At 39.6% G+C, this 21,453-nt stretch overlaps 2 protein-coding genes across 2 annotated transcripts; both read right to left on the bottom strand.

Annotated features, from left to right (window-relative positions):
* Nucleotides 1-17,335: 17,335 nt before the first annotated feature.
* LOC138873094 (uncharacterized) lies at nucleotides 17,336-18,105 on the bottom strand. Its single transcript, XM_070151531.1, has 2 exons — nucleotides 17,872-18,105; nucleotides 17,336-17,680 (listed from the first exon to the last, which is right to left on the bottom strand). The coding sequence occupies exons 1-2, from the start codon at nucleotides 18,103-18,105 to the stop codon at nucleotides 17,336-17,338; spliced, it is 579 nt and encodes a 192-aa protein (XP_070007632.1).
* Nucleotides 18,106-18,966: 861 nt separating this feature from the next.
* LOC138873093 (uncharacterized) lies at nucleotides 18,967-19,314 on the bottom strand. The gene has a single exon (XM_070151529.1). The coding sequence runs from the start codon at nucleotides 19,312-19,314 to the stop codon at nucleotides 18,967-18,969; it is 348 nt and encodes a 115-aa protein (XP_070007630.1).
* Between the last annotated feature and the right edge of the window lie 2,139 nt (nucleotides 19,315-21,453).

Below are 21,453 nucleotides of genomic sequence, written 5' to 3'. Positions count from 1 at the left end.
ACAAAATCATACGAAACTATTTAGCATAATAGCAACGGGATTTTACGGTTCTAAAGGAGTACAATACAATCTTTTTCAAGAATATCATACGAATTTCCTCATACTTCGATCCGTCATTACGTGTTGTCACAATTAACGCGTGTTAAAGGAATTGTCAAGAGAATCGGTTCAGGTATGTTAAGGCTACCCCTTCTTTCTTTTTGGCATGATCTATACGACACAAATGAAGCGAACAAATGCACAACTTTCATAAATGACTCTATTCATAGAAATCCTAGGGGTGTCTGTATTCTTGATTCCCCATGTGAATTATTATTATTTATTCTATTCATGGGTCTTAGAAAAATATGTATTTGATAAAGTTTATCTGAAAGGCATATTGATTTTTTTGGCAATCCGAGAAAATCTTATTAATATATTTTTTATGCATCTCATGCATTTATACATGTACATTGACCCATGACCAGATGGCGTTATATACGCGTATATATGTATATATCTATATGTATATGGGATATGGGAAAAGGTTACAGCATTATATACGCATCACCACCTGATCAGCTGGTATATGTTGATGATTTTCCCATAGTGGCCGAGATGATATGATGGGATGCCTTCGGAGGCTTGATGATGTTATGAATACATGTACCTATGCACGACATGACACTCATACGCATATGCATGACACTATAAGTATTTCATGATTTTCAAAGTAATCCAGACTTACAGGTTGAGTCATTTACTCTATATTTCTTCCATGTCTGTTATGTACTTATTTATGTGTCTTACATACTCGGTACATTATTCATACTGACATCCCTTTTGCCTGGAGACTCTGAGTTTCATGCCCGCAGGTCCCAATAGACTGATCGAGAGCCCTCCAAGTAGTCTATCAGCTCAGCAGAAGATATTGGTGCGCTCTATTTGCTCCGGAGTTGCTCGTTTGGTTAGTATGATTTAGACGTGTATTGTTTTATGGTGGGACTCTATCCTGACCTTTATGAAAATTATGTATTCTTAGAGGCTTGTAGACAGATGTCATGTACGTAAAAGATTGTATGGCCTTGTGGACCTAGGTTCAGTATACGAGTAGTTATTTTGGTCTTATAGGCCCTTATGTATTATGTATAAGTTGGTATTACATGTTGTACCCTACTTATCTCACGGCAGCCTTCCGAATCAGTTACCTATGATACTATGACACGAAAAGATATATATGTTGGTACTCGGTTGAGTAAGGTACCGGGTTCCCGTCATGGCCCATTGGTTTGGGTCGTGACAAAATGATCGACGATAGAGTAGTCCCTCACCTGTACTTCCCTCCAAAGATCGTTCGATCCAGTTTCAATGAAGGGTGGTTTGCTAGTAGCCTCCTTGCTCGATCCTCCCAAATGTTCAGGTGTAAATATCCTTCCCATTCTGGTCATTCCTTGTGCGGCATCAGATTCTTCCATCTTTGCTTTTCCCTTTCGCCTAGCTTCGGCAATGTAATCCCAAGGTATGGCATTGGAATTGAAAGAAGGCATGGTTGCTATTGTCTCTGTGAAAGGTGTGGCCACTTCTACTTCAAATGGAATAGATGTGGCTGTAGGTGGTGTTACTTCTACCTCAAATGGAACTGAAGCGGTTACCTTTACCCTAACTGGCAGTTGTACCTGGACCACAATAGGGTTGAGAGTGACTGTGGGCTTTTTAAGATCATCACCCTCTTTGATAAGTCCAATTGATCCCTCGGGATCCCACTTCTCATCAGTTTCTATCACGTTGACCCCTTTTCCCCTATGATTTGGAAGATAATTGTTGCGGACGTTGGGCGCAGTTTCCTTCGCCTGTATGACTTTGTTATCAATCAATGTCTAGATCTTGTCTTTCAATGTCCAGCACTCGTCAATGGTGTGCCCCTTCATACCGGAATGATATGTACAAATTTTATTTGGGTTGACCCATTAAGATGAATTCTCCATTGCTACAGCAAGAATAGGGGTGACATAACCAGTAGCCTTCAATTTTTGTACAGCTAGTCGATGGGTTCAGCTATGGCGGTGTATTATCTGGGTGGTTTGCTATCAAAGTTAGGTTGGGGTTTCTGGTAATTTGAACTAGTTGGAGGTGAATGATAATAGACGGGTTGGGTGTTATAAGTGTGATAGGCGATGGCGGGTTAGGAATATCTGGGAGGTGAGGGTTGGTATGTAGCTGGAGGTGTTTGGTATGTGGGTGGAGGAGTTTGGTATGTGAGCAAAGATTTTGGGCATTGGGCCATCATTACTACCCCCACTTCTTTCTTCTTTGATATGCCACCTGATTGTAATGCTTTGTTTGTGGCCTGCAGTGCCTCAAAATTTATCACCATCCCACTTTTGATACCCTCTACAATCCTTTCTCCGAGTTTGATGATATTGGAGAACTTGTGATTCTCAATGACTATTAGCCTTTCATAATATTGTGGGTCATGTGCCCTGACAAAGAACTTGTTCATGTGTTCCTCGTCTAAGACGGTCTGACCTTGTCTACTTCCGACCTCCATCGAGTAGCATACTCGCGGAAAGTCTTGGTTAGCTTCTTCTTTAGGTTCTGGATAGAAGACATCCGGTGCATTTTTTGTATTAAATCTGAACCAATCCATAAATTTTAATGCCATGCTTACCCAATTATCCCACTTCTTAGGATTCAGGCTTATGTACCAGGACAGGGCATCTCCGGTAAGACTTCTCATGAAAAGCTTCATTCAAATCCTTTCATCTTTTCCGACCCCCATGAGCTTGTCAAAGTAAGTTCTCAAATGAACCTTGGGATCACCTGTTCCGTCAAACATTTCGAACTTGGGAGGTTTGTAACCCTCCGGCAGTTCCACGTCTAGTTGAATACACAGATCCTCATAATTTAGACCTTCTATCCCTTTACCTTCTTCAACACCCTGAACTTGACTTGTCAATTTCTTGAGTTCCTCGGCCATATTCTTGATGAGCAGGTCCTTCTCAGTGGATTCTGGTGTATATGAGATTGGTTGAGTGGAGTGAGGTACGGTTTCTACGTATATGGGCTTGTTTTGGTGAGTGTTAGGGATTTGTGTGTAGTGGTGGTCGTTGGTTGAGTTTTGAGGATCGAGAATGGGTTGTGGTGTGTTGTGATAGGTAGTGGTTTGTGGGTACTGGGTAGGAAAATGTTGGTGCTGAGGAGGAGTGGGTATCGGTAAAGGATTGGGTTTTGAGGTGGTGTGGTGTACTGATGGGGTGCAGGAGGATTTTATGGATGTTGGTTTAGCACATTTTGAGGAGGTGCTGGGTTTTGAGCATTTTGTTGGTTGACGTCTGGGACGCTCAGAGTGAGGGAAAGGTTTCCCAAGCTGCGGATCTGCTCAAGTTCTCCTTGTAGCTACAGTATCTTTTGTTCCAATCGCATAACCAAATCATTTCGGTCCAGAGTGCTCCGACCATCTGAAGTTTCGATGTTCTCAGCGTTTTCTTTTCGTATACCACTCAAGTCATCCATCTTAGATTTTCCTCTACTTTTCATATTACTTGGAGGAGGAGGAGGGCCTCTAGATCTGGTGTGATATGTTGATGATGCCAGTATGTGCGAACCAACCTTAGAGGATGGGAATAATAGAAATAAAGAAAAACAAAAGGTAACCAAGTCAGTAAGGATTTCGAAATGTTGGCAGTATTTAAACACATATTGCAGGAATGTAAATTCGCGTCCTAATTTGGGAGCCTCGTTGTGCCCGAGGTAAGCCTAGCGACAAATAGATTTGGAGAATTTCAGTGCCAACAATTGCCTCATTAATGTAAAAACAGATGAATCTTAAAACGACACTAAATAAGATAAGTCACTAATGGCACTTGGCCTTATTACATTCGAAAAAGCAAATAAACCTAATATACTTGGTCTTAGAAGGACCTTCTCCAGGCTGGATGCTCTTTTCGATCAGATTCCCCCAGTTCGTGCAGGTTCAGTAGTAAGTATGCCCTTGCTAAATGTCCTCATTCGCTTCCTTCAGCATTTTGACAATCAGTGACTCTTTTCCTCACTTTTCCTTCCAATTCCATCAGACTATACTCCAAATATTCCAACCTTTCGCTGGATTTAACAACTCTCTCTCCCCATTCCTTGATTAGTTCCATGTCGGTCTTGTGTCGCTCCATGTGCTCGGCCTCGGACTCATGAACTCTTTTGCGCAGTTTGTTTTACTTCACTTGTGCCTCGGCAACTTCATCTATGACTCTATTTCCTGGACCAACCCTTGGCTCGAATATTCCTACTATGTTATCTTCTAGCCATGATGGGTATAAGTGCACATGACCAGCATGATATTGATCTGGCTTGATGGTATCTTTTTCCACGATAATTTTCAAATGCCACATGTGCTGAGCTTCACATTTGTATGGGACGTCGTCATCCTGGAAATCTGCCCTATAGTGACTCATTTTAGCAACTCGCAGTATGACTTGCTTCCTGCCTGCCTATCTCATAACTCTGATGGGATCATAAGGGTATATGCCCCTCCACTCGATCACTACCAAGTGTGGAACATCTCTAGCTTTGATGATGAACTCATTGGTAGGGAACCACTTGAACATACATTGAACTTGATCTTCGGTCAAATTGCTGAAAAATTGCGCCCATCCTATAGCATTTTCAGGTTGAGCATACATGTCCGGGATATAAGTCATCCTCTTAGGATGATGGAAAGTTATGTGGTCATTCCACGGCCTTAGCAGAAACTCTTGACGGTATTGCCCTTTTTGGAGATGTTCTAACAGCCAAACTTGTAACAGCAGATTGCAACCTTCACAGTATTTGTACCCCTTCTAGCAGCGCTCTAAGGCCCAGTATATATCTGCTATGATCATAGGGACAATGGTATATGCCTGCCCCTCGATCCCATCCATCATGGTTTTGGCTACTATGGCTAGTTTGATGTGGATTTTGTCCCCTTGGATCGGGAACATTAACATACCCAAGAAACAGACAATGAACACAAAAGCCCTGCGGTGAATTCAACCCAAGGAAGTAATGGAGAATTCGTCATCAAAAATACGGTAAGATTTGTTGTGACCATATCGTTCATAGAGGAAATCGAAGGGTATATAGGAATTTTTCAGGCACTCCAAACCCTCATTCTTTTTTAGACCCATCATTTTCAGAAACCCCCTAGTAGAGCAATTTTTCTGCACCAATAAACCAGGACTATCCCAAGGTAGCCCAGCAAATCCCCCTATTTCTTCCAAGAGAGGGGTCATTTCTATGTCTCCAAAGCGGAATACGGCTCTTTCTTTGTCCTAGAACATTGTAGCAGCTTCAATTAACATGTTGTTTGGCTGAAGGCCCAATAGAGAAGGTAGTTTTCCCATGACCCTTTTCACATGATTCTTATCCCATGGTGGAAGATATTCCAACCAATCTAGCAACAATGGTGGTATGTCACGAACCATGTCGAACCTGGGGACCTCGTGCCTCATTTTCTGCAAAACAAATATGGTTAGGCCATTTCCCCCTCCAGATTCGACTATTTATACAACAATGATTAGCATATTGGCACTTATTTCTTCAAAATTAATGCACACAATCGTGGTTGCGCCCGTTGGGATTTTGGAAAACCCGATGGACTTTTGGACGAGGCTTGTCTTAAAGGGTTATTATGTGGACAACATATTAACCCGGCTAGGTTTGACCATGATGCATGTACAATTAATCAGAGTAAGGTTTCTAGAGAGGTCTAGACTGGTACCCTCAAGTGGATAACTTGAGGGGAAAAGGCACGGAACTGTCGACTGCACCGCTGATCGACTAGATTTACCTCAAATACGCCTTTTTGAATTTAAAGGGTGATATATAGAAAGAACACAAACACTCATCAAGCGTTGCTATATGATTGATTACGCATGAGTGGAATATGATGTTGAGCATGATTTATGCAACAATGAATAGCATGTTGTCACGTATTTGCATGTTAAAAATAATAAATACAGTATTAAGAACTGAAAGACGTTAAGAAAGAAAACAGGGAGACAAGTCAGTTTTTGAAATAAAGGAAATCGTAAATGCTTGAAAAATAGGCAATTAAATCCAGATAAAGGGGGAAGAAGAAAGGGTGCATATGAATAAAGCATGCTTAAGACTAATTCACAAAAATAAGTTCGTTATGGTAAGAGCCTAAAAATATTCCCAGCAGAGTCACCATGTTGTCCTTTTCCCTCGCGGAGTCAAAGTTTTGACATTCTTGGGACAACTCATTTCCTTTTGGGAATTGGGCATGGAATTTGAAGAGTCATCACCTAACGGATTTAAGGTGCGTTAGGGCACCTAAAGCAAATAACTCATAAACCGGTTTATATTACCAGAGATTGGGTACGTGCTCGAAATAACCTTGAGGGGAAGGTGTTAGGCACCCCTCGAGGTCCACAACGATGGGTCCCGGCCAAACTCGAATTAGGTGAATTAGTCTTATAAGCAAACAAAGCAATTTAAACAAACAGAAATTGTTCAAACGGAGATAAAAGGGGGGTCCTAGGTTTATTAGACTATAGAATCACTTCTGTACAATTTGATAATCGTCCCCAAATTGGGGTCCTACACATAGCATTAGCGCACATGTCATCTTATACTTTACTACCCGATTACCCTCCCCTTAATCATTGTTACCTAAGAGCTCTATCCAGTACGTGCCTTATGTGTGCATTACCCGTCCCTTGTCTGTGGCCCTGGAGGTGTTTAGGACCTCTATTTAAGGAAGTTCTAGACTCACCTAGGTTGTTTTAAAAGGATAAAACTAAGCGACAAACAAAAAGTCAAGTAGGACTAGCACATAAAGATGCAATTAAGGGCTCATATTTACCTCCACAAATAGACAAACAATTGCACACCTCAAACAAATAGTTTTTTAAAAAATTTTAAGAACCCTATAGCAGGATATCTAGATGAGCACATCACATGTAGCAGTTTTATTAAGGCGCGGCCATAAATACCTAACTAGTTTGCCTACTAATTTTTATTACTTCTTGAATCTAGGTAGTTTTAAGCAGCAAGAAAATAGCAGTTTTAAAACCCAGAACTCAATCAACCTACAAGATTGGCTAAGTAATAACCGGATAGGATTTTTTATAAATCGGGTGTCCAAGCTGTAAACCGATTACTGATTTTAGTGGTTGATTTTATCTTAAACCCTGTAGGCATGATTTCTAAGTGCAGAAGTTGATTCAAAAACCTTATAGGCATGACATCTAAATGCAGAAATGATTTCAATCTTATTGGCATGGTTTCTAGAATGCATAACTGATTTTACAACCTTTAGATATGGTATCTAAATGCAAAATTCTTATTGACATGATATCTAAGTGCAGAAGTGATTTAAAGCTTTATGGGCGTGATTTTGAAAACGCGGAACTGGTTTTGAAACTTTGCAGGCATGTATTTAAATGCGGAAAATTAATTTAACAGCCCCATAGGAATGGTATCTAAATGCAGTAACATGAATCTTGAAAGGATATTCAGAATTATTTTGGTCCTATAGGCATGACATCTAAAAGTGGACTAGAATATGTTGAACAAATCAAATCCTATAGGCATGTTATCTAATGCATGCAATAATAGAATATAATTGAACAAGTGAATACCCTATAGGCAGGATATCTAACATGTAGTAGAGAAAACATCTGAGAGAACAGCACCTAAAGCAGGATTTCTACCTTGTTCCCATGCAAACATTAAACTAGGCCCAATTTCCCTAATTCATTATTGTCCCATCATTATTACAAATAATTATTATAGACCATAATCAAATGAATAAATTATAAAGTTATAACTATAGGAGGCCTACAACAGGCCCAATACATCCAGATAAATCAGGCCTTCAAACCATATGCTCCAAAGCTCAGAGATACACAGTAACCATTGGCAAAGCACCAAGAACTCAAATCTCTAGTGTGTCAGAGTTCCCAAGGGCTTCGAGAACCCAGGGCAGTGCTCACACTAGAGAACAAATGTTCAGAAGCAAGTTTTTAAAGGATTGGAAATCAGCCCCAATGTGTCAGAGTTCAGAGGAGTCTCATGGACCCTAAGCAGTGCTCACATTGGGTGTGGCAAGACTCTAGTTAACTAAGAGTGGGAGTTAAAAATAATATATAAAAATGGGAGACAACTTTGTTTTAGAAAAATAGTTTGGATTTCAGAAGTGCGTAGAAGTAAATTACCAGATTACAAGAAACACAAGCAGCAGACATTTAGCAAAAGGAATTCAACCATGAACTCCAGCAATCACAACAGTCAAGATAGAGTAACAGTTAGTTTGAACAAGGTTTCACATGGCCTTAATCATATAAGCATACATTAATTAGAGAACAACATGCTGGGGGTCAAATTACTGATCAGACAATCACACAGAAGGGTTGCAAAAGTTGAGAGTATAGCAATCATGAATTAATCAGGAGTTTGTTAAGGGGTGAACACTTAAAACAGGATAGAAATCATGCTAGTTGGGAAACAAATAGACATAGGTCTAATAGACATGCTGAAAACAAGAAGTATGCATGCTGATTAAAAGTAATAAACATGAAGCCCATAAGTCTAGTTACATAGAAGTAGATTTGCAGATTAAGATCAATAAGCATTAAGCACATAGGTCTAAGTATAGCATATTGAATGATGGCATAAGTGGAGACATATCAGTTAAGAAATGGCAAACATGAAGTTGAAAAGTATGCAGGATCCAACTAGACAATGTAGCAAACACAAGTAACAGAAAGGTTTGAATGAGAGCTAGAGCTTGTGTGTGTGTGTGTGTGTTTCTTTCTGAGTGTTCATGCCAGTGTCCCTTGAAAATCAGAACAAGAAGGTTTTTATAGCATACAATAGGATATGTCACACAAGGTAATGAATCAATCACATATACATAAGGTATGTAAATCAATAAGCAATCAGTCAAGGATCAATTAAGAGGATAGAATCAAATAAGTACCACTTAATTTAAGGAAAAATCTCGTCCAGAATCAAACCATAATTAAGAGCAAGGTTAATGAGGTAATAAACAATTTTCGGAATCAATTAGGAATCAGGACACACAATCAACCCAATAATACGGATACATAAATAAGGTAAAGGCAAATAAAACTTAAATAAGGAAATATGGGTACTAAATTCAAACCCTAATTCAGGTAAGTAAATAAATTAACAACTTAATTGACAGAGTTAAAGGGTAACGGGCAAAAGACAATAGGATAAATAGTCAGAGAATCAGAACCCTAGAATATGTCAAAGGCATAAAGATGAAACTCAAAAGAATCGGTCGAAATAGTAAAGAAGAAAACCATAGTAGAAAGCATTTAAATGTCTAAGCATTTTCACAGAAAACCTTAGGGATCAAAACCCTAGGGTAAAGAATATAGTCATGAGAATCAGTCAAACAAACAAAGAAATTAGGCTAAACACATTAAAAAAGTAGTATTTTTTAGAAACTTAAAGGGGTGAAACCCTAAGACAAAACAAAGCGGTTAATAATGAGAAACACAGAAAGCTTTTTAAGATAAATAACAAAATAAACTTAAAACTATCTCAGATCCACAAGGATCTGAACGGATTCGAGCAGCAAGAGACTAGGGTTTTAAGAGAATGACAGCGATGAAAGAAAATCTGGTTTGGAACCAGAGATTCGAGCCATAAACACAAGATAACAATACTCACAAACGGAGATGACCGTAGGTAGATTTATAAACGGTTTCGAACAAATCTGAGTTGGATTTCTTCGAGATTCTTTCATAAAACAACAAAATCCAACAACAAGAAGAGGTAAGAGGCAGGCAGGGGCCTGAAATCACAGAGGAACTCCATGGAACAGGTAAGAATCGAAGGGGTTTGGGGAAATTTTAGAGTGACGGTGGCTAGGGTTAGGGATAGTTTCTGAGAGAACGGATAAGAAGAGGGAAACAGGGGCGACGGGTTTAGACAAATGACTAGGGTTAGGGGGTCGTTGGATTAAAAAGGAAAGGAGAAACAGGGACCGTTGATCTCAGAGATCAATGGCCACGATTAGAGGAGGTTATGGGTCGGGTTAGACAGGGAATTGGGCTGGGGCGAATTGTTTAATTTGAATTGGGTTGGGGGTCCGAATTTAAGCATAATTAAAGGAGCTATTTATTAAATACCCAATTTATTAATAAAATAATTTGTAAAAATAGCTAATTAAATGATAAAAATAATTTTTATGCATGAAGCTATTTTAAAATAATTACTTAACATTATAAAAATATAGAAAGTCTTTTTCTGCATAGATAGTGTACTTATACATATGTATGGGCTATTACCGCAAAATATGTAATTATAGTCTTAAAAAATGCAAATGTAATTGTAAAAATACAATTAAAATATTTGAACAGTTATATGAGCATAAGTGATGAATTTAGATGCTTAAATTATCATAAAGTAATATGAGGGATAATTATTGAATATTTATATAATTAGAAATGCAGAAATAAATTGACTTAAGGTCTTTAAAAATTATAGAAAAATTGTAAAAACTCTCATGCACGTTTGTAAATGCATGTAAAATATTTTGAGAGCATGTATGCATATTTAAAATATATAAGGGAAAAAATGGGTATCAACAAACATCTCTGCTGACATGGTTGTGAAAACTATGCGGTATGGATACTCTGAGACCCATGAGTACTCGAAACACCAAGCCTAAAGTGCAAACTGAACTGGCTGATCCATAAAACCTCTACCATGTCGTGCCTTGCCTCCAAAATAAGGACCCGTAGATCTCTCTGGTCTGCGAGGCCTCTTAGCCTCCCTACCCTCTCTCTCCTAACCCCGCCTGTCCTCTCTCTCTCCTGGTCCCGCCTGTCCTCTCTCTCCTAAGTCAACATGCCCTATAATCTCCTAGCGATCCCCAACACCTGCTTGTATGCGATGTCCATCTCCAACTCTTGGGCCATGCTAAATCTGATATTGGGGTTGAGCCCCTCAATAAATCGACGAACTCGCTCTCGAACAGTATTTGGTGCATGCCTAGCTAAATCACTAAACCAGACCGCATACTCTGACATGGTCATAAAACCCTGGCGCAACTGCTCAAACTCTGTGCACCATGTTCTCTAAAACTTCGGGGAACATACTCCCTCAAGAACATATCCGAGAACTGAGTCCAAGTGAGTGAAGCTGCCTCGGCCGGACTATCCAACTCATATGCTCACCACCATTGATAGGCTACTCCTCTATGTTTGAACATAGTAAAAACAACCCCACTCGTCTCCACTATATCCATAGTCCGGAGAATGCGGTGGCACTCCTCTAGAAATCCATGCGCACTCTCTCATGCCAAACTACTGAAAGTATGAGGGTCATACTTCTTGAACCTTGCAAGTCTAAGTTGTTCTTCCTCGGATGTTGTTGCCTTAACCGCAGGCTGAACTGGGACCACAAGTTGTGTCACCATGACACCTAGAACTTGACCAATGTGAACTCGCAACTCGGGAGCACGGGCAGCAGGAGTCTGAGTTCCTCCTCCAGTCTATGAAGTAGTTGGTGCAACCAGAATCAACCCCACCCGAGAAAATATACCAAACATGCTCAGGAGTTGTGCTAAAGTCTCCTGAAGTCTGAGGGCAACAATTGGCGCCTCCGGTACCTGCCCCCCAACCATATATACTAACAGCTCATCAATTGTTGCTCTGGTAGGTTCCCTAGCTGCGGCACGTGCTCCTTTTTTGTCGCTGCCTCTACCTCTTCCCCTAGCGACACCTGCTCCGGGGGCAGTGTCATCATAACTACAGCTCGTGTCCTCACCATCTAGGAGAGAATAGAATGATAAAAGCTCAAATCCCGAGATCAATAAACTCGCACGATAGGAATGAAAGAAGTGAAACTGTCCTAATAGTATTGTATCCTCTCGAAGATATGTACAGGAGTCTCTGTACTGATCCGCAATACTCTATTAAACTCGCTTATGACTCGTAGCACCTATGAACCTACAGCTCTGATACCAACTTGTCACGATCCAAATTTCCCTCCATAGGAATGTCGTACCTAGTCTTAAGGACTAGGTAAGCCTAACATTTACTAAAATAATAACCATATTTAACTAATGACTGACAAATATGAAATAGAAATCTCTATACAAATTTACAATCCCTAAACCTATAGTACAAGTCATAAGCTCTACTGAGTTTGCTAGAAAATCCCTAAATACAACTGTTTTGGAATAGAAATAAAACAGTACAAGTACAATATTAGAAGGTGACTCTGAGGCTTGTGAATGCGACGTCTGGTTTACCTTGAGTCTCCGCAGCAAAACCTAAATAGCTAGCTATTGATCAACCAACTCCGAAATACTTGGATCTGCACAAAAATGTGCACAAAGTGTAGCATGAGTACACCACAGTTGTACCTAGTAAGTACCAAGACTAGCCTCCATAGAGTAGTGATGAGGGACAGTCAGGACACCTATTGGACTAAACAACCTGAACAAGTATGAAGGTGAACTAACGGGGAAACAATGTTAATATAAAACTAAGCATGGTAAGGAATACAAAACAATACTCGCAATGAAACACTAGAAACAACGGTTAGCAACAAGAAGGAAACAGATAGAAATACTATCGAGTAAGTTGGACACAGTCTAAGTCCAATGAAACCAATTAAAGGAAAACAAGTAACAACTCAACCAGAACAAACTCTTTTACACCAGATCTATTTAGAAATCTCCATAAGGTACCAAACCTCATAATCACAAATCATGGGTCCCAATTCTTGAACCCTAATCATTTAGCCTCTTGTGCCCACATTACAAATTCATAACTGCACGGACAACTCACGTGCCAAGAGAGTGAAAATATCTAATATTCACATGGACCACTCACGTGCCAACAATAATAATGACTCATTATTGCACGAACAAGTCACGTGCCAACAAGATAACTCTCACATATAAGGAAAGTATAGGAGTACATGTAAATAGTTAGTAGCATCAAGATTCATCTTTTTAACCGATATGGGGGATTTATTCAGGTGTATGCTTGTGCAAATGTTCTACCACAATTCACAACAACAAGTAAGAGTAGAGACAATGAATGGCACGTTAGAAATGTACACGGTATAACTCACATAGGGTAGGCACATCACTACACAAACAACAACAATAACAATTGCCCCAAGCTATCACAAGTCACCACAAATCATTTCCCTACATAGCCCACCTTGTCTCGCCACGTGCGCTACAATAAAGTAAATGCCCGCCTTGTCTCACCGCACATGCATAATAACATTCCCACCTTGTCTCGCCATATGTGCAAACCTAGTAATATAGTTTGCCTTGTCACGCTGCATGTGCATATATCAATAGTAACAATACCACAGCAGAAACCTCGTGCAACACAATAACAATCGCATGGCAGAAAGAGGTAAACAACAGGAGCGCTCCTGAGGTACCACCTCATAGTCCCAAAAGCAAATATGCAACAGGGGAGATCCCGAGGTACCGCATTGTAGTCCCAAAAGTAGATATGCAACAATGACAAAAACACAAGAATACAGCAAGTAAATCAACTCGAGAACTCCAGAACACAAAGAGATGGAAGAACGAACTCACAAGGAAAGGTACAACAGGAAATAATGGTGCAACATAGCAATAACTCAACAAGGAAGAGATATTGTGTAGCAAAGATACCATATAAGTACAAATTCAACGATATGAGGGATAACGTGAATCAATGACTCCAATTAAGGGGAAGTCAACAATGATAAAGGATCGCAAATCTTCAATTAGGGTTGAGCAATTACTGAAGAGAATTAACAAACGTAATTAAGGATAAGCAATTATGGAAAGGATAGTATAGCAATAAAAGAAGTAACAACTTCAGTTAAGGCACATAAGAGTTTAATCAGTAATAAGAGCAAACATTAAACAATTAGTTCCAATTAAGACACATAAAGTGGATTTAATGAATAGGGAATTTAACATAACAAAACAACTTCATATCTAATGAACTTAAGAACCTAAGAACCCTAAACGGTCAAATTTTCACAAATAAGCCCGAGCACGTACTCGTCACCTCGTATACACGACTTCACATGACACAATTAGCACCAAAATCTCAAATCCTAAGGGGTTGTCCCCCCCCCCACAAAGTTAGGCAAGATACTTACCTCAAAGAAGCTAGACCGCTACTCTAAAATGAACTTCTTGAGTGAAATAACCTCCGGACAGCTCAAATCTAGTCAAAATAACTTCAAAGCATAAATAAAACTCATAAGAAACTATTGCGGATAATAATACTTCAATCTTTATCAAAAACTAAAAATCAACCCAAAAGTCAACCCCCAAGCCCCCACCTCGGAATCTGACAAAATTTACAAAATCCAAACTCCCATTCAATTACGAGTCCAACCATACTAATTTCATCCAATTACGACTCTGAATCGATGTTCAAAACCCAATTATTCTCTGTAGAAAAGTTTTTTATAAAACCCCCCAAATCTCCAATCAAAGTATGGATTAATTTAATAATGAACTTATGTACTCATTAAAGTACCAAAATTATAGTTATATACTTACCCCCATAAAAATACGAGAAGAACGCCGCAAAAATCACCTCAATCGGAGCTCTAGAACTCAAGATATGCTCAAAATACCAAAATAACGCGGTCTGATTTTTTTATACTCAAGGATTTTCGCTTTTGCGACTAATCCTCCGCACCTATGCATTTCCAGCTGTAGTTTCCGCTTTTGTGGACCATTTTTTTCTAGTCAGCGGGGTCTATGTGGACCCAACTTCGCATCTGTGAAGCACTAGTTCTTTTATTCGACACTAAAATGAGCATAACTTCCTCATACGATGTCCAAATTCGATGATTCTTTTTGCTCTGACTCCGTAATTATGATATAGATCTAATGCTTTAATAAAAACAAAAATTGTAGCTTATTTGCTTAATGTGATACCATTTATGCTTGAAGAAATGAAGTCGAAACATCAAAAAACAAGCGCAACACAACCCAAACCTATTTGAAACTCACCTGAGCCCCTCGGGACCACGTCCGAACATACCAATAAGTCCCAATACATAGCACGGACCTGCTCGAGGCCTAAAATCACATCAAACAACATCAAAACTATGAATCGCACCTCAAATCGAACTTAATGAACTTTCAATTTCTACAACTCGCACCAAACATATCAAATCAAACTGGAATGATGTCAAATTTTGCATGCAAGTCTCAAATGACATAACAGATTTAATCCAACTCTCGAAATCTTAATATGATCCCCATATCAACAAAGTCAATTTCCGGTCAAACCTCTTAACCTTCCAAAACTTCAACTTTTCTAATTTTTGCCAAAATGCTTCAAATTATCATACGACCCTCCAAATCCAAATCTGGATACACGCCTAAGTCTAAAAACACCATACTAAGCTATTGGAATCATCAAAATGCCATTTTGGAGTCGTCTACACAAATGTCAAACTTCGGTCAACTCTTACTATTTAAGTTTCTAAAACAAGAATCCTTCATCCAAATTGATCCCGAATCATCCGAAATCCGAACTCGACCACACACGCTAGTCATAATACATTATACAAAGTGGCTCGAGACCTTAAGCCACCGAATAGAATGCTAATTCTCAAAACAACCAGTCGAGTCATTACAATTATGATGTTTCTGAAGTTGAAACCAGACCCAGCCATAGATTTGCCAAGCACACCAACGGCAAACTCAACAATTTCTAAGGCTGAACCAATGGAACCAAACACATCCATGGGAGGCCTTGGAAATGCAACAATGTGCCAAAAATTGTCACGACCCCAGTTCTCCCTCCGTGAACTATCGTGACGGCACGTAGTCTCTATGACTAGGTAAGCATAACATTTGCGGAAAATGAAATGAAAACATAAAAGCTAACAACTAATAGAAAATTTTTAAATAAGAAATTAAGATGTCACTCGGCATATACAATAATCACTCTCGAAATGTACATAAACTCTCCCAAAATCCGGAACAATCGTAAGTCACAAACTACAGAAAGAAAGCAGTGCTTCTATACTCTAGAGTCTAACAAAAGGAAACACAAGAAGTGTTTGACACGAGGAAGAGTAGAAAGGGACGCCGAGGTCTACGGACACGATAGATATACCTTGAAGTCTCTAAAGTTGTCTCGCCTCACTGATAATGCGACTAATAAGTGGTACCTGGATCTGCACACAAAAAATATGTGTAGGGAAGGGCATGAGCACACCACAATGGTACCCAGTAAGTGCCAAGCCTAACCTCGGTCGAGTAGTGACGAGGTCAGGTCAGACCCTACTGGTGTATGTATGTAAATAAAGACTGAAATTTAATAGAATGAAATCACAGAAGGTAACAGCTCAGTACACAGAGATAACATCAGGGGATATCCCGAGATACCGTTTCGTAGTTCAAACGTAAATGTACAGGGGGATCTCCCGGAATACCATTCCTTAGTCCCAAAGTAAATATGCAATGTAGGGGGATCTCCCGGATACCGTTCTGTAGTCCCAAAGTAAATATGCAGTATAGGGGTATCTCCCAGAATACCGTTCTGTAGACCCAAAGTATATATGTAGCTTAAACAATAGAAATACAACTACAACACGGAATCCTACAATTTAGACTAAGTAAAAGTCAAGGAAGAATCAAGAAATTGACTAAGCATACTGCACAGAGTTAAGATAAATAATTAAGACACGTAGACATGTTATTCTAAACTAAATAGGATAATTAAATATGCTAGTGTAGCTTAGTAAAAGAGAAACACGTATTTTACTTAATGAAAACGGAGTTTTGCAACAAATAGCCTGTGTACGCACTCGTCACCTCAAGTACACGACACTCATATATAAAAAAACAATACCAAATCCTAAAGGGAGTTCCCCCACACAAGGTTAGGTAAGCCACTTACCTCGAACCAAGCTTAAATCAATCCATCACAATGCTCTTTCCATGAATATTCGACTCCGAATGGCCCAAATCTAGCCAAAACCAATTACAACAACAACAACAATCCAGTAAAATTTCACTAGTGGGGTATGGGGAGGGTAGTGTGTACGCAGACCTTACCCCTATCCCGAAGGAGTAGACAGGCTGTTTTTGAAAGACCCTCAGCTCAAGAAAAGAAAAAGATAAAAGGAGACAATATTTGTATCACTACAGAAAATCATATGAAGAATAGGAACAACATGAAATCCAGAAGAAAGATGCAAAGCATAAGCGATAGCTAGTAAATATGTCCTGCACTGAAAAGCGAAATAGTAAATAAAATAATAAATAAATAAAAACTTACCAGACTAGTCTCACAAAGATACGAAGGCAAGACTCAACTACCTCCTAACCTATAACCCTAATACTCGACCTCCACATCTTCTTATCAAGTGTCATGTCCTCGGAAATTGGAAGCCTAGCCATATCCTGCCTGATCACCTCTCCCCAATACTTCTTAGGCCGCTCTCTACCTCTTCTCGTGCCCTCCACGACCAACCGCTCGCACCTCCTTACCGGAGCATCTGGGCTTCTCCTCTGAACATGCCCGAACCATCTGAGCATCGCTTCCCGCATCTTGTCATCAATGGGAGCCATGAGTACCTTCTCCTGAATATCAACATTCCTAATCTTATCCATTCTAGTGTTCCCGCACATCCACCTCAATATCCTCATTTTTGCTACTTTCATCTTCTGGATATGTAAGTTCTTAACATGCTAACACTCAGCCCCATACATCATGGTCGATCTAACCACCGCTTTATAGAACTTACCTTTGAGTAATGGTGGCACTCTCTGGTCACACAAGACTCCAGATGCTAACCTCCACTTCATCCATAGATAACCGACCCCAAGTACTTGAAGCTACCTATACTTGGGATGACCTGTGATTCAAGCCTCACATCTACGCCCATTTTCCCCGGCTCAGCGCTAAACTTACACTCCATGTATTCCGCCTTCGTCTTGCTTAGCTTGAAACGCTTAGGCTCAAGGGTCTGTCGCCAAACATCCAGCCTCTCATTGACACTAGCTTGCGACTCATCAATCAGAACTATGTCATCGGCGAATAGCATGCACCATGGAACCTCCCCTTGAATATGGTGTGTTAACGCGTCCATCACCAGGGCGAATAAGAACGGGCTGAGCGTAGAGCCTTGGTGTAACCCAATCACAACCGGAAAATGCTTGGAGTCGCCTCCTACTATCCTAATCCGAGTATAGCCCCATCATACATGTCCTTAATCGCCATAATGTAGGGACCTGACACACCTTTTGCCTCCAAGCATCTCTAGAGGACTTTTCTAGGAACCTTGTCATACGCTTTCTCTAGGTCAGTAAACACCATGTGCAGATCCTTCTTCCTCTCTCTGTACAGTTCCACCAACCTCCTAACAAGGTGAATAGCTTATGTAGTAGAATGACCCAGCATGAACCCGAACTGGTTGTCGGATACAGACACTGTCATTCTTACCCTCTCTTCAACCACCCTCTCCCACACTTTCATGGTATGACTCAGTAATTTGATACCCCTATAATTGTTACAACTCTGGATATCACCTTTGTTTTTATACAATGGAACCACCATACTCCACCTCCACTCATCCGGCATCTTCTTCACCTTAAAAATAACATTAAACAACTCATCCAACCACTCCAAACCTGCTCTCCCCACACATTTCCAAAATTCCATCGGAATCTCGTCTGGCTCGGTTGCTCTGCTCCTTCTCATCTTACGCATAGCTCCCATGACCTCTTCAACCTCGATACGCCTGTAGTACCCAAAGTCATGGTGACTCTCGGAATGCTCCAATTCGCCTTAGGACAATATCCTGATCTCCTTCTTCATTCAGAAGTTTATGAAAGTAAGTCTGTCATCTCCTCTTAATCTGGGCATTTTCCATCAATACTCTACCATCTTCGTCCTTGATGCATCTCACTTGGTCCAAATCCCGAGCCTTCCTCTCTCTCAACTTGTCCAGTCAGAATAACTTCTTCTCCCTACCTTTTTCCCCCGATTCCTCGTACATACAACTGTAAGTCGCAGTTTTAGCCTCCGTGACTGCCAGCTTAGCTTCCTTCCTAGCTTCCTTATACCTCTCCATACACGCTCGACTCTCCTCCTCACTTATGCTCCCCACTAACTTCAGGTACATCGCCTTCTTCGCTTTTACTTTACCTTGGACCACTTCATTCCACCACCAGTCTCCTTTGTGCCCACCAGAGACGCCCATCGAGGCCCCTAACACCTCTCTCGCAACCTCCCTTATATAGTTTACTGTCACTGACCATATAGTGCTTGCGTCACCACTGTTCCTCCAAGCTCCCATAGCCGACAACTGCTCCTCCAATCTTGGGCTTTATCCTTAGTCAAGGCTCCCAAAACCAATTACATAACATAAATATAACTACAAAAAACTAATCTAGCTAATGAAATCAAAGTTAAGGAAAGAAATTGGAAAATCGCCCTAAAAAGCCTCCCCGGGCCCACATCTCGGAATTGGGTAAAAGTTACAAATTATGAACACTCATTCATTCACGAGTTCACTCGAACCAAAATTATCCAAATCCGGTGTCTAAATCCCAATCAAAACTCAGAAATTCGGTTGAAGAACTTTCTCCCATTTTTCCCAACTTCTCACTCAAATTCCTTAATTTAATGAAGAAAACAACTATGGATTAATGGAATACAACCAAAAATAAGTTAGGAATCGTTACACCAAAGCTTTCTCTGAAAATCCCTCGAAGAATCAGTTGATACCCAATATTTCCCTATATATTTTTTAATATTCATAAATACTTTCAAAATAGCACATATATGCATATATAAGCATGCACAAGGTCTTTATAATTTTTCTATAATTTTAAAAGGTTTTAAATTGATTTATTTCTTCCTTTTTTCACTTAGAAAATCTCCAATAATAATCCTTCAAATTATTATTTTGATAATTTAATCATCTAAATCCTATATTTATGCCAAAATATTGTTTAAATATTTTTGTGCATTTTTTGTAACTCCATTTATGTTTTTAAAACTAATTTGCATATAATTGCATTATTAGCCCTATTAATGTATAATTACATTTATATGCATAAAATTGATCTTCTATATTTTTAAAATGTTAAATATCTATTTTAAATCATTTTAGTACATGAAATTATTTTTTTTATAAATTATCTATTATTTATTACAAAATTATATGGGGATAAATTGGCAGTTTAAAATCTAGCCAAATTGCATTTCAATTTTAGCCTCAATTAAACCCAATACCTAGCCCAATTTCGGATTAAATAACTCGACCTAGTCCCTAAATGTACCTACCCGACCCAAAACCTATCAAATCCTGGTTGTTGATCTAAAAGATCAATGGCCCTCGTTTAGTCTTGCCTTTTTTATTCCAAACGACCCCCAACCCTAACCATTTTCCCATATCCGATGCCGTAAGATCCTCTCCTCTCTCAAAACACTCTCAACCTAACCCTATCCCTTCAAATGTTGATCTCTCTTCTCTGGTCATCTCCAGTGACTTCTAATCGTCTCCTAAGCCTCCAATGGCTTCTCTCATGTCATGTCTGCCTTCTCTAAGGTCTTCAAGGGCCCAGGTCCATGCCGACTTGCATCTAGGGTTCATCAATTGTCTGTTCTTGGCTACTCTAATGTGATTTCGAGAAAAATCGTGTTGTATTTGTTACGATCCTTGGGATTCTAGACAGGTTGTTTCATCTCTATATGGGTTTCTTTTGATACCCTAATTTCTTCCTATATCTTCTAGATCTGTACAGATCTAGGATGATTTGAGTTTGTTTCTTTAATGTTCTACACTCTCCTTGGAACTCTTCACAAGAATCGTTGATTTCAAGTGTTTTTCACCTTCTACTAAAATTTAGGGTTTCAAAACTTCTTTAAAACTTTGTTTAGCTGATTCTTTGTATTTAAACTTCTATTTCTTGCGTATTTTGACCGATTCTATGATTTTACTACCTCTTCAACTCGTCTATGTTGAAAGCCTTAATTTTATAGGTTTCTTCGTTTGGTTCTGTGTATTAGCATGACTGACCAGTTCTTGTTTGAGTTTCTGTGACTATATTGCCTCGAATATGTTCCTACTGAGTTTTTTTAGCCTAACTTATATCAGCTCTATGTGCTTGTGTTCATCTTGACTGTTCAAGACTTGTCTCTTTGCTTGCTATGTCTGGTTCTTCTTAGCTGAGCTATAAAGATCCCTCTCCTGCCTCAGGATTGGAATCATAAACTCCAGATTCTTCGGCTGTTCCAGGAGCTGCAGAAAGGGATGCTTTAGCAGTTGAGGCGAAGAAGGGAATTGAGGTAAGGCTGGCATAAGAGAATGGAGTTACTGAGCTAATATTCAAACGTCTATTTATGTGAGAACTTCTTGCCCCTTTGGTTGACACCACCTTAGCCTTAGTCAGTAAGGGAGGGGGGTAACTATTAGATAGGGACTCCGGAA

Source organism: Nicotiana sylvestris, chromosome 7 (assembly GCF_000393655.2).
Source record: "Nicotiana sylvestris chromosome 7, ASM39365v2, whole genome shotgun sequence".
NCBI lineage: Eukaryota > Viridiplantae > Streptophyta > Magnoliopsida > Solanales > Solanaceae > Nicotiana > Nicotiana sylvestris.
Note: the sequence above shows the minus strand (reverse complement) of the source record. Positions and strands in the feature narration are given on the sequence as shown.